General features: G+C 38.6%; 2 protein-coding genes across 2 annotated transcripts in view; one reads left to right on the forward strand and one right to left on the reverse strand.

The window, feature by feature from the left end:
* The first annotated feature begins 4 nt into the window (after positions 1 to 4).
* polr3c (polymerase (RNA) III (DNA directed) polypeptide C) lies at positions 5 to 8,936 on the forward strand. Its single transcript, XM_053493761.1, has 15 exons — positions 5 to 137; positions 775 to 921; positions 1,096 to 1,360; positions 2,643 to 2,846; positions 4,381 to 4,463; positions 4,580 to 4,684; positions 5,207 to 5,299; positions 5,387 to 5,467; positions 5,579 to 5,630; positions 5,748 to 5,808; positions 5,901 to 6,051; positions 6,437 to 6,538; positions 7,419 to 7,468; positions 7,579 to 7,728; positions 8,645 to 8,936. The coding sequence occupies exons 2-15, from the start codon at positions 775 to 777 to the stop codon at positions 8,724 to 8,726; spliced, it is 1,626 nt and encodes a 541-aa protein (XP_053349736.1). The 5' UTR covers positions 5 to 137; the 3' UTR covers positions 8,727 to 8,936.
* Positions 8,937 to 9,023: 87 nt separating this feature from the next.
* itga10 (integrin, alpha 10) overlaps positions 9,024 to 12,228 on the reverse strand; it is a 32,132-nt gene continuing 28,927 nt past the window's right edge. Inside the window, exons 29-31 of the mRNA XM_053495490.1 lie at positions 10,860 to 10,955; positions 10,647 to 10,760; positions 9,024 to 9,628 (exon numbers count right to left, since the gene is read on the reverse strand). Of these exons, the coding sequence (XP_053351465.1) occupies positions 9,575 to 9,628; positions 10,647 to 10,760; positions 10,860 to 10,955 (264 nt within the window). The 3' untranslated portion in view covers positions 9,024 to 9,574. The remainder of the gene's footprint in view (positions 9,629 to 10,646; positions 10,761 to 10,859; positions 10,956 to 12,228) is intronic.

Here is a 12,228-nt window from a genome sequence, read left to right on the forward strand (position 1 = left end):
ATAGGAGAAGGCCGGCGCTGTCTACCCGGAAGTGCCGAGACTGCTTGATGGGCTGTCTATGGGAAAAGCCATGTGAGAGCTGAGGTACGACGGTAACGTTTAGTAAAGGAGGAAGCGAAGTCGGTATTCTTCTGAAGGTGCGTAATATTTACTGTATCCTTTTTTTCCTGTCCAAGTAGAAAGCTAGCATTAAATGTGGCTAACAATCATTAGACAACAGCCAACTACCGGTTTGATATTTTCCTGCCTAATCTCTGTATTTCCACTATTTCAGATTTTACACTTAGGCAAAGAAATTGCGTTAAAATAGTCCACCAAGTATCTTATTGATTAATTGTGATGACAGCGGCAGATTCACAAAGTTTCACCCAGTTACACTTTGTTACACCGTTGCTAAGTTACAGAGTTACAGTGTTGCGCGCGATTTCACAATGTTTATACCACTGTACGCGTTCGCACCGTGTTACTAGGAGTTGGAAACAGTTTCAGAGTTACACACTATGTTACACGGTTGCAGAACATTGTACACAGTAACAGGTGTGTTATGCAGTAACACAAATTTGGACACAGTAACAGGTGTGTTACACACAGTTGCACCCAATAGCACTGTATTACAGGGTTACAAGAAATTACATTAGCATTACAGGGTCACACACAGCCCCATGCAGTAACACAGTATTACACAGTAACACACATTTGCACGCAGTTACACACATTTGCACACAGTCACACAGTGTTACAGAGGTTCTATTCATATCCCTTTGCGACTTACAGATGACCGCTCAGGAGATGCGTCTGTGCGGTCTCCTCTTGAGAGAGCACTTTGGTGAAGTGGTGGAGAAAGTCGGCGTTCACCTCCTGCGCAGTGGCACTCTCAATCTGCGTGCTCTGGCTCATGAAACCAGCACTTCTCTCGACCTGGTAACCTTAGGATATGCTTCTTTTGTTTGCGAATGTGGATTTGCTCTATTTTTTTTTTTTTACATGGGCTTCCTATGAAATAGGCTTGCACATTTGACTGATTAAGCATGCACAGCATGGATGATCAGAAACAAATCTATCTATCCTGTTCTCTCTGTGCTTGTTCTTTACTAGGTAAAAAAGTGTCTGTGTGTTCTGGTGCAGCATGGTATGGCTAAGTTTGGTCCAGGCCGCCGGGGTCCTGCTGGTCCTGTGGAGTACCAGTTAAATAATGAGCGGGTTCTCTACATGCTCCGGTACCCGCGCTACATCTACACGGCTAAGAGTCTGTACGGAGACACGGGAGAGCTGGTTATAGAGGAGATACTGCAGCGAGGTCAGATGACCATGAGCAGTGTGGTCAGGACTGTAGCAGATAGATTGACACAGAACATGGAGGGTGAGTGATTTTGTATCATCAGCCCTTTTTATGCTGTGGTTTTGGCACCACAGGGGCTTAATTCACGCGAACTGTGTGTGCAACTCATTTTGGGACAAAATCTTTTCCATGGGTTAAGAACTGTTTCACAATTAAATAAATAGAACCTTAACTTGTGGCCCATTTTAATTAACCTATGGTTATGGGAAATATAAAAAACATAGCAATTTGTCATTATATCCTGATAACATAAAAAGGAGTGTGGCTAGGATGTAACATTACGTATATCTAGTAAGCTAATAAGGAGTGTTGAAAGTTTTTGCTTGAGGAAATAGTAAAAAATTCCAATAGTTTCAGAGACGTCCAAATAGCAGGAAACTGAGAGCAGACTTGCGTAGAACCCTACTGCATATAATTTACACTGTGTAATAATAATTTGTACTGAGGGATACATGGCCTAGACAAAAAAAAGTCACGCTAATATTTCGTTGAACCGCCTTATGCTTTGATTATGACCATGGCAGAGTTTCAAAAATCTTATGCAATGTCAAAACATTTATTTTACACTAATTTCTTTCCAAGATCTTGTATTGATTATGGTAAAGTCTGCTGCCTAAAGCCTTCTCCTGAGCCCGATGAATCCTTCTATTGTTATTTGGGAATATTCTTGTGTCATCTCAGAAGAAAAAAAATTCATTGATGGAAAAAACCTGGTTCATTCAGTATATTCAGGTCACCATCAGACCACATGACTTTTTCCAATGCTCTACAGCTCTACTTTCCTTTCTTGTGAATCCAGATGTTTTTGTCACACATGGTGATCCAATTATTGTGTTATATGCAAATATGAAATAAATAGAGGCTTTATCCTTTAGGTTAGGATGCTGCTCTTAACTTACTTTTCTAGGTGACTAAACTAAAACTTGTCAGTTGGAATGCGTCATTTTCATGCCATGGGTGTAGATAGGTGAAGACTACTGCAAATGCATTATAAATGTTATTGGTGCGATTTGGCAAGGTGTCTCAGTTTTTTTTTTTTTTTTGTTTGTTTTCATAAATCCTGTTCCAATAATTCCTAACCTGGGCTCAACTGTAAAAACTTTCTTCAGACAAAAGTACCTACATAATAACCTAAAAAGTTACTGAGACGTTTGCAGTGATGAGAAATGTCTTTGTAGGAGAAACACTTGTGTACAGGGAAAAAAAAGCTGTAAAAAGTGTACTGTGTCAGAGTTACCATTAGTGATAGTATACTGAAAGTATCATTTAAAGTAAAGTATTGTTGATGATTTTGTGCACACAGATGGCCAGAGTATGGACTACAACGAGGTGATGACTGCATTCTCTCGGTTGGTGGAGACTCATTTCCTTCAGCGCTGCCCTCCAGTGGATAGTTCGGGAACATCATCCTCAGAAACTTCAGATTCTACTGCTAATGCAACACCTCAGTCTGCTCAGCCAGAGAGCCACCCAGACTGTTATAAACTTCCCCAGATCCATCTCTCTGGTGAGAGTCTCCCACTTGTCCATACACTTTTTTTTTTTGTCTTTGAAAATTCTAACACACAGTAAACTGCAGTTAAATATTGACTACATGTGTTCTGCAGATCCTTAAGTCTAAGTCTTAAGTCTTAGTGGTTTAGAATCCATCATTTAGTTAGAACAGGAAAAATACCCTATGATAAACTGTTCTTGTGCTGAGGTGAGTTGCTCTGACAGTCCACTAATCCTAAATTATAGTCCGAGTTGTGTCAGGTTGCTTGTTTGTGCACATCATACATAATGTTCTGCAGCCAGTCGGGAAGAGTAAACGTGAGCACATGAGAGAGTAAACAAGGCAGAAGGTAGTGGAATGATCCGCTACAATTGAATAACAATAGAAAAAAATGGTGAGAAAAAGGACCAGGAATGATGCAGGTAAAAATTTACTGAATTGAACTCTTAAATTTTTTTGGGAAGCCAGTAGAACTATGTGATTCAATCAAGATTTTTTAAATTATTTTTGTCAAATTGTAAACATTTAATGCTCTAAAATGTATAAGATTTGTAAGAAAAACACCACAGCTTTTGCGTAAAACACAGACCACTTCTATATTTGGCATTTTGCAACAGTAATGTGTCCATCCTTCAGTATATGCATGATTGGCGTAATACTGCCCCCTACTGGACTGCAGTGTAGAGCATGAAAATATTTTTTGTAGTGTTGCTACTACTGTGTGGGTTGTTCTAAACCATTTTACCAGGCTGCATAGTAAAATCCACAGCATGGATAAATTATAAATATTAAAAAAACGTATTGTTTTATTTATACAGTACTGTGCAAAAGTCTTAGGCACCATACCAGTTTTCAGCTGTTAGGTTTTACTGAGCTTGCTGGAGAATATGAGTTCTTCTGGTAACTTTGTCACACTCCCTCCTTTCTATTTTTATGCAAATCCCAGGAGCGTACATTAGGTTTTTTTGTATCCATCTAAAAACTGGTTGTCTTGTATTTTTTTTCTTTACAGCCATGCATATATTCCCCATGTAATGTTATTTATTTATTAATTTTTAAGTTATATATGGAAATACTAAATGATTTTGTACATAATTATGCAGACATGATAAACATGTATAACAAAATTGGTACAGCATATAATATGGTGCTTTTGCACAGTACTGTATATGTTTGTATTTGGAATGGTAACATGTTGCGGTTCCTCTACAATGTTCCAGGTTGTGAGCTCCAAACTATTCACTCATGGGGGCAGCGCAATTATTATAGTCTGTTCAGAATTGTAACAAAATTTAAAATAATAATTATAATATCAAATCAGAAGATTTATAAAATCATCATAGAAATACAAATCAAATCTGCACCTGGGTATTGTGTTAATATCGTATCGGGTGTTCCCAGAGCAGTATTGCTTCTGGGATTTTAAGTCTCGCAAGCTTACACTAACTAGTATAGTTCACTAAGCCATCACTGAGATCCTGTAGTGTCCATGAAGGTGTAAGGATGTATAATGGATGTGTCTCTGTTGTGTCTCTGTGTCTCTCAGGTCGGGGGAAACGTAGGCGATCAAGTGGAGATGCAGAAGCAAATGATAGACGAGCGAAGAGAGCCAAACTGGACAACACAGAGGTAAGAACCAGATCATGTGTGTAAATGTATTCATTACAGTATCAGTATACTTAATGAGTTCTACCTAACGACTTACTCTTTGCTTTTTTATTTTAATGAATTTATTTTTTGGTCAGGTGTCGGGTGATGAGGGAATTTACTGGCAGGTGAATTTCGAGAGATTTCACTTACATTTTAGACATCAGGCCATCATCGGCGCTGTAGCCTCCAAGCTGGACCAGGTAGAGTCCAATCAAGAAGACTATTTTATAGAACTGATATTTTCTGTTATAAAATCTAATCAGCTGAGTCACGTTTGAGTCCTTGATTAATCATTCACATTAATTAAATTCTAGATTAATGTTCAGCTTTGTTTCAGGTGTTGCTTAAACCTAAAGCCTCATATGTTGCCCTCTCTAAAGCCTGACACGTTGCTTAGCAACCGGTACTTACTATTATTTGATTAATGTTGTGTCAGGAAAGATAAAAAGAAAAAGAGCAGTACTATTTATAATAAATTCAGTTATTCATTGTCCACTGGATTTTATCATATTGTTGTTGTCGCTGTTTTAGAAAAGTCATAAATAGCTGGTCAGTACAGGGACTATATATTGGATAGGGAGGTTTTAGGCCCTCTGCCTCTCATTGTGCTAAGCAATGATAAAATACTAAATCACTATAATCCACATCCTCTTGTAGCTTATTAAACGCCTGCCTCAGTGCCAGCATCAGTAAATCTTGTTCCTCACTCTCTTGCACTTTAGACCAGCAGTGAGATTGTTAGGACAATGCTGAGAATGAGTGAAGTGACAACACCAGCTAATGCTGCCTACACGCAAGCCATTTCAGCTAACGAGGTAAAACTCTACTGGGATCAGATTGATTTTCCTTTTAATGTCTTTTGAAAGTTTTTTTAAAACCGTGTTTAAAATTTTTTTTGTAAGATTTTCCGAGCGCTCCCTACCAGTTACAACATCGGCAGACCCATCCTGGACCAGTACCTGACTCTATTGGTGGATGATCCGGTAAAAATTTGTTTTTTTCACATGCATGATTATATACATAAAGTAACCTCAGCAAAATTTCTTATCCCTATGTCACGCTCTGTTTCTATGTCTCGCTGATGTTTCTCTCAGATGGAGTTTGTGGGTAAGGCGGGTGACAGCGGAGGAGGAATGTATGTCGTCAGTATCCTCTGTGCTTAAACTGAATATGCAAGAATGTGTCATGGCTAATCATTGATGTTGTGTTAATAAAATTAGCTTTACAAGAGTAAATAAGTGTTGAGCCTAAGCTTGTGTTCAGATCTACATCGAGCGTTGGCTAACCTGGCCAGAGCTACCCTGGAGTCTGTAGTCCAGGAGAGGTGAGCTTGATTCTCTTCTGCTTTAGTTAAAGTTCACACATTACTGTTTTTGGTGAGTAAATTGCATCTTGTTCCCTTTATGCTGGACTCAGATTCGGTTCACGATCAGCTCGGATTTTCCGCCTGTTGTTACGGAAGAAGCACTTAGAGCAGAAGCAGGTGGAGGATTTCGCCATGATTCCAGCGAAGGAGGCTAAAGACATGCTGTACACGCTGCTGTCTGAGAACCTGGTCCAACTCCAGGTAACAAACCATTACATAATACTAAAAAAGACTTCTTACATACATATTAACTATTTAATTCTGCAACAATGGCTCTTTGTGCTCGGAGAGCCTCTCAAGTTGAGGCGTATAAAAAGGGCCTCATTAATCATCAATCATTAATCACAAAGTTCTCCAAGACTCTACCTTCTATTTACTGCTTGACCACACCCCATACTCACTGTAATCTTTCAGTAAGGTTAAAGTTACAGTTTATGAAAGGTCCTGATATGTCCATAACTTTTTGTTATCCTTGACACACAGGTCAAACAGTGCAAATGCTCAGCAACATGATGAATTTGAGGAGTTTAGAAAGGTAAACAAGATCAAATCAAGTCCAACTGATCTTTCATTTTGTTTTCACTAGGAAATCCCAAAGACCCCAGACCACGCTCCTTCCCGTACGTTTTACCTCTACACTGTTAACCAGCTGCCCACCGCCAGGCTCCTTCTGCAGAACTGCTACAAGGTGTGAGCCACACAAACACAAAACAGCATTATGCTTGTCTAATATACGATAGCTGTTCAAGTTAAACTGAGATTGTAATGAAAGTGTAAAACTTATTGATATTTAGAAAAGACTTTGGCACAGTATTATGATGACACTGTCAACCCTAAAAAAGAATTAAATTGTAGAAATGTCTGTAAGGAGTCCATACATATGTAAATCTCAGATCAGAGCCCTCTTGACGCCAACTGTGCACACAGTCATTCACGAACACCGCTTGCACATTACATGTCAGGCATTGCTCAGTGGTTAAGGCATTGGACTACAGTGGCAGGTTCAAATCCCACAATCATTCTGTTGGGCCCTTAAGCAAGGCCCTTAACCCTCAACTGCTCAGATGTATAATAAGATAAAAATGTAAGTCGCTCTGGATAAGGGTCTGCCAAATGCCTAAATGTAAAATACAGGAATTCGGCTGGTAGTTATTGTCACGTCCCCCTGTACAGCCCTGACCTTGCCACATGTTTGGGGCCATTAACGTTCTTGGTATCCAAGTTCATGGTATCCATGCACGAGTGCAAATCTGGAAAAAGTGCATTAATGTCGCAGGGAATTATATAGAGAAATAAAGGTAGGTTTCACTCCCATTACTCTGCACTAATAGTAAGTGCATACACTAAAATTGGTACAATACAGAGAAGGTTAAAACTGTGTTCGATTATTCTGTGGAATCAAAGGTCCTGGTTTGACTTGAACGCCCCCTGTGTTATCATTATCATAAAAGTGCCCAAGTATAAATTAATTACTGAATTTGTATGAAAAAATGAAATAATACAAGCTATTTGAGCTTTTGTGTGAAAAGAATTAATATGAGATTGTGTTCATGTGTGTGTGCCCTAAGACGGTGGGGAACCTGATAGAGAGGAGACTATTTGAGACCAAAGAAAACAAGTGAGATTCTCCCTGCCTTTAATTGCTCAATATTAAATACAGTTGGAAATCAACTGTGCAATGCTGTGACCCTCTGTGACTTGATGTGCAACTGTTTGCTTGATTGACAGACGCCACTTGGAGAAGTCCCAGCGTATAGAAGCAATCCTGGCTTCCCTGCAGGCCACCGGGGCAGAGGCGGCTCAGCTGGCCGAGGTGGAAGAGATGATCACTGCACCTGAGAGACAGCAGCTAGAGGCTCTCCGCCATCATATCAACAAGTACTGTAGCACTTCTTTATATTCAGTCTGTTTTTTGACAGGCAGTACACATTTTATTATTCATTAAATCACATTTTAGCAATCATTATTCCACGTCTCTTATCCAGTGAGTTAAACACACATCGGCCAAATGTGTTGTATGTACATACAACATATAATACATATCCATCCAGAAAAGCAGTAGAGCAGCAGTAAAGAGCTCAGCACGATCATCCAGAGATCACAAGTTTGATTTCCAGGTGATGCTACAGCCATTCGTAGCAGAAAGCCTACAGATGGGAGGCTCTTTTAAGGAGATGGAGGCACACGCTTACTCCCACGTCAATCATAGCTACACAAGCCAATTAAAGAGGGTCTGTGAGCTTACACAACTGTAAGGGATCAGATAGCGCTTTCCTCCTTGTGTGTTATGCCGCTCCCTAATGCTGTGTCAGCAACAGTCTGAAAAGATAGGGGCAGCGGGTTCACGTACAGTACGTCAGTGGAAGCATATTAGCCTACGCCCTCCCTGGTTGGTATCTGTCACTGATGCGGGAGTGCCCTAAGCATATGGATGGGATCAGACGGGACTAAATAAGGGAGAAAATTAGATAAAAAATTTTTATTCTATATGATTTGTATTAACCCTCATTGTCCCCTTTATTAGGAACACCTGTAAACCCTTATACTTCCTTTCCAGAAGATTAGTAGCTTAAATACTGCAGCAGCTTAAAAGAAATTCAGTCACAGACATCACACTTTTCCTTATTCTGATATTTTATATGAGAAGCTTTTGACCTGTAGCTATGTGAGCTGATGTATTGAGCTGCTGCTACATGATTGCCTGATTTATAGAACTGCATTAATCTGGTGTTCTTAATAAAGTGAATCCTGAGTTTAAGTCAGAGTTTAAAAAAAACTTTTTTTTTTCTGACAGGTTGGATTCGAGTGAAAACCAGGTGGATGAGACCATATTCCTTCTAGAGTCTTATGTAACTTCAGCTGCATCCTCACGCTGACACGACAGTGGGTGTTTAATTAGATGTAGTTCCTGAAATTGTTGGGTTTGTGTCTGTGGAGTAGGAGACTCACAAATATGTAACATTTGGTGGGTTGCTTTGTATTTTTGCTACTTGTTTAGTTGATTATTTAAGGTATAAAGAAGGAAAAATAGCAACTTCTGCCATGTTGTTGGATTGTGTATTAATAAAAGATCTTGAGTTCATGAATCCCTGTCTGGATGTCTATTTGCTGTCTCACTTCACAAACAACACCAGCTTAAATGATTTACAAAATTTTATTCACCATAATTTTTTTTTTCCAAAACATGAGAAATACAAACCTGAGAAACAAAAGGAAACAGAATAAAACTGGTATTTGTATAAAGATAAATAAACTGAATTTGATTTAAACTACACCTCTTAACCTTATGCCTGAATGGTGCATTTCTTTGCACTCAGTCCTTTTCTCCACCCTCTTCAAGTCTGCAATCCAAATACAACCTGACATTAGCAGTGCCTCGCCGTAGCTATATTAAGGTCATTCATTACAGCGCCCTGCGAAGCCTGCAAGAGATATTTCATTTCACTTCTCAACAGAGCTGAAATTCTGTCCAGACCAAGCCTCAGTTCACTGCTGTTTTATTCACATGGTGCTTACGCTCAAAAGGCATTTCTGCTTTCTATAACCCAAGACTGTTGCTAGCACTTACTTCTCTCGGGGACGTGGAGCAGGTACAATAGCTATGTGTTCCTCTCCCAGAGGAAGGGAAGGAGTCAATTTTACATAAAACAAACAAAAAAATGGATGTGCACTTGTAGATCACCATGGGAGACATATCAGCTCAGTGCTTCGAGGGCGGTCGAACTCAGTCCTTGTCATCCTCATCCTCTTTTATCTGTTTTCTTGTGAAAAAGCCCAGCTGTAAAAAAAAAAAAAAAAAAAAAAAAGGAAAAGTAAGTAACCTTAAGATGTCTTATATATCAGTACACCACTGTGAAATAAAATCTTCATTTAAAGGCAAACTACTCCTTTACAAGTTATTAAAAGTAACAGGGTCTCCAAAATGTGTTATTGTTCCAGCCAAATCACAGCTCAGATGATGTTTTCTGGCATGCCTGAAATTGCTGGAGATTATGAGTTCTTCTTGTAACTTTGTCACACTCGCTATTTCTATTTTTATGCAAATCCCAGGAGCGTACATTAGGTTTTTTGTTTCCATCCGAAAACTGGTCTGTCTTGTAGTATATTTCTTTCTTTACAGCCATGCGTATATTCTCCTGTAATGTTATTTATTTATTAATTTTTAAGTTATATATGGAAATACTGAATGATTTCAGTCATTATTACATAATTATAAAGACATGATAAACATATATAACACAATTGGTACAGCATATAGTATGGTGCCTAAGATGTATAGGATTTTTCTCATATTTTTTTTTTGAGAGATCCATGTGATCAAAAAGTAACTTCTTCATAATAGGTTTCCTTTAATACATTACATGGTACTAAACAAGATCAATCTGCAATACTGCATTTGTTTGTTTTATTTGCCAGTTTTAGCCTACACTTCCACTGTAAAAAAAAATTTTTGGGCTTGGGAGATAGATATGTAATTTGGAAGGCAAACCAAGAGCTGCGGAAAAAGAAAAGCCATTGTTTAAAGTTGCCAGGTCACTGAAACATTTGCCTCTGATTGTGTGTGGATTCTGTGGTGTGAACCAAAAAAGTTCCTCATGTATAAAGTTTATTTTTATGTGTGCGAGTGAATCAACAATGCCTGAGGGGTATGTAAACTGTGCTTTGGATAAAAAAAACCTTAGTGTGTTAGAGATGACTTAAAGTCTGACCAGTATTGAACATTAGGCAATAATCCCCACACGAGAAAATCAGTAACTCAAAAAAAAAAAAAAAAAGAAATAGTCTGATGCTCGTACCTTCCAAAGGATGAAAATGATAAGTGCAAGCAGCAACAGGCCTCCGATGATGCTGCCGATGAGGATCCACAAAGAAATAGGAATCGAGCGACCCTTGAGTACCTCCAGCACGGTCTACACGTATGACACAATAATGCTGTAAACCACACGGTTCTCATTGATCAGTGTATATTAGTAATATTGGTTGTGATTGAGTTCCTGCAGTTTTCTCACCTCCCTCCAAAGACCAGCATTACCCAGTGTGATCAGATTAGACTCTTGAGCAGACAGGTGGTAGGAGCCAACTATCATCACAGCTTTAAACTTAGCCTAATACAGAGACAAAGAAAGTACAAATAAAATCATTAATTTACATAGGGTTTGTAACGTTTTATTTTGTAAACATCTGAATGGTGTTATGCATTACCACTTGTTTCATTGCTTTAAGATTTTGGCATTAGACCAGCAATTACATTTTATTGTTAATTAAAGGATGACAAGACATGGCACGTTTTAATCACCTTAGCTACATGCAACCCGACAGGAACCCTAATGTTGGATAAACGTTATAATATAGCTATAACAAGGACATTTTTGAAAGTTAGAATGACTTGTGAAATTAAGATACATTAAATGAATGACCCAAACCAATGTTGCAAATATAACCTTAAAACAGTTTTTCCCCTTTTTGGAGCACTGATAATTAACACCCAGTCTCACCACGTCCAACCACATCCATGGTCCCTTACATTTCTAGCAGGGTTTAAAATTTTGATCGGAGATCAGAGCAGACACAACAGCTTCCCAAACACAGCACCCAAGCACTAAACAGATCTCAAATGTTAAGCTTTTTTTTTTTTTTTTTTTTTACACTTTTAGCTGCTTTACAATTGAATTCTTCAGTAAAGCAGACGCAGTGGCTCAAATGGTCCTGGGTTACTGATTTGGTCGGTATCCTGGTGGTCCGATTCCAGCCCCCTAACTGGTATATGTGAAAAAAAGAGGGTACATTTGGTAAATAATTTAATCTTAATCTTAAGTCTTTGTTGTTCAGTATTTTTTGTGACGCATTTACTGGAGTTGCATAAACAGCATGTTCCCTAGTGGTCCAGTTGTAAGCATGCAAGGCTCTCTACACAGCAACCACAGTTCAAGTCCTGATCAGGCTGTTGTTTTTGTATTGATATTGTTTTAAAATTGTGTTTGCAACATTGTGGGCATGCATTTAACATTATCCTATCATCACATAGTCCACATTGCTCCTTTGTCATTTCATCAAGCCTTTCTAGATTTTAAAAACAACCTAATACCAATGTTCTCCTAGCATCCATAAACTTGGCCAAATTAACATCATCACAATGCTGTGCCAACCAAAGATTCCAGCTGGGAAAATCTGTGGAACATTTAAAAAAAACAAATCCCTTTTATTGTTTACGTTATAGCAGCTATAAATGGTTCCCTCACCATCGTCTCTTTTTAATTTCTTTTGAAGTTAATAAAACAAAGCAAAAGAGAGAGAAACCAAAAACTACAAAGTATTCTTTTCCCACTAGTGGAAAACCATGACCTTTACAGTAGGGAGTTAGGTAGGTAACATATTTTG

The sequence above is a fragment of the Clarias gariepinus genome, chromosome 4 (assembly GCF_024256425.1).
Source record: "Clarias gariepinus isolate MV-2021 ecotype Netherlands chromosome 4, CGAR_prim_01v2, whole genome shotgun sequence".
NCBI lineage: Eukaryota > Metazoa > Chordata > Actinopteri > Siluriformes > Clariidae > Clarias > Clarias gariepinus.

Coding starts and splice junctions, on each gene's coding strand:
- polr3c (XM_053493761.1), top strand. CDS start 775: ATGACCGCTCAGGAGATGCGTCTGTGCGGTCTCCTCTTGAGAGAGCAC. Junction 922..1,095: donor CCAGCACTTCTCTCGACCTG/GTAACCTTAGGA, acceptor GTTCTTTACTAG/GTAAAAAAGTGTCTGTGTGT. Junction 7,469..7,578: donor TTTGAGACCAAAGAAAACAA/GTGAGATTCTCC, acceptor CTTGATTGACAG/ACGCCACTTGGAGAAGTCCC.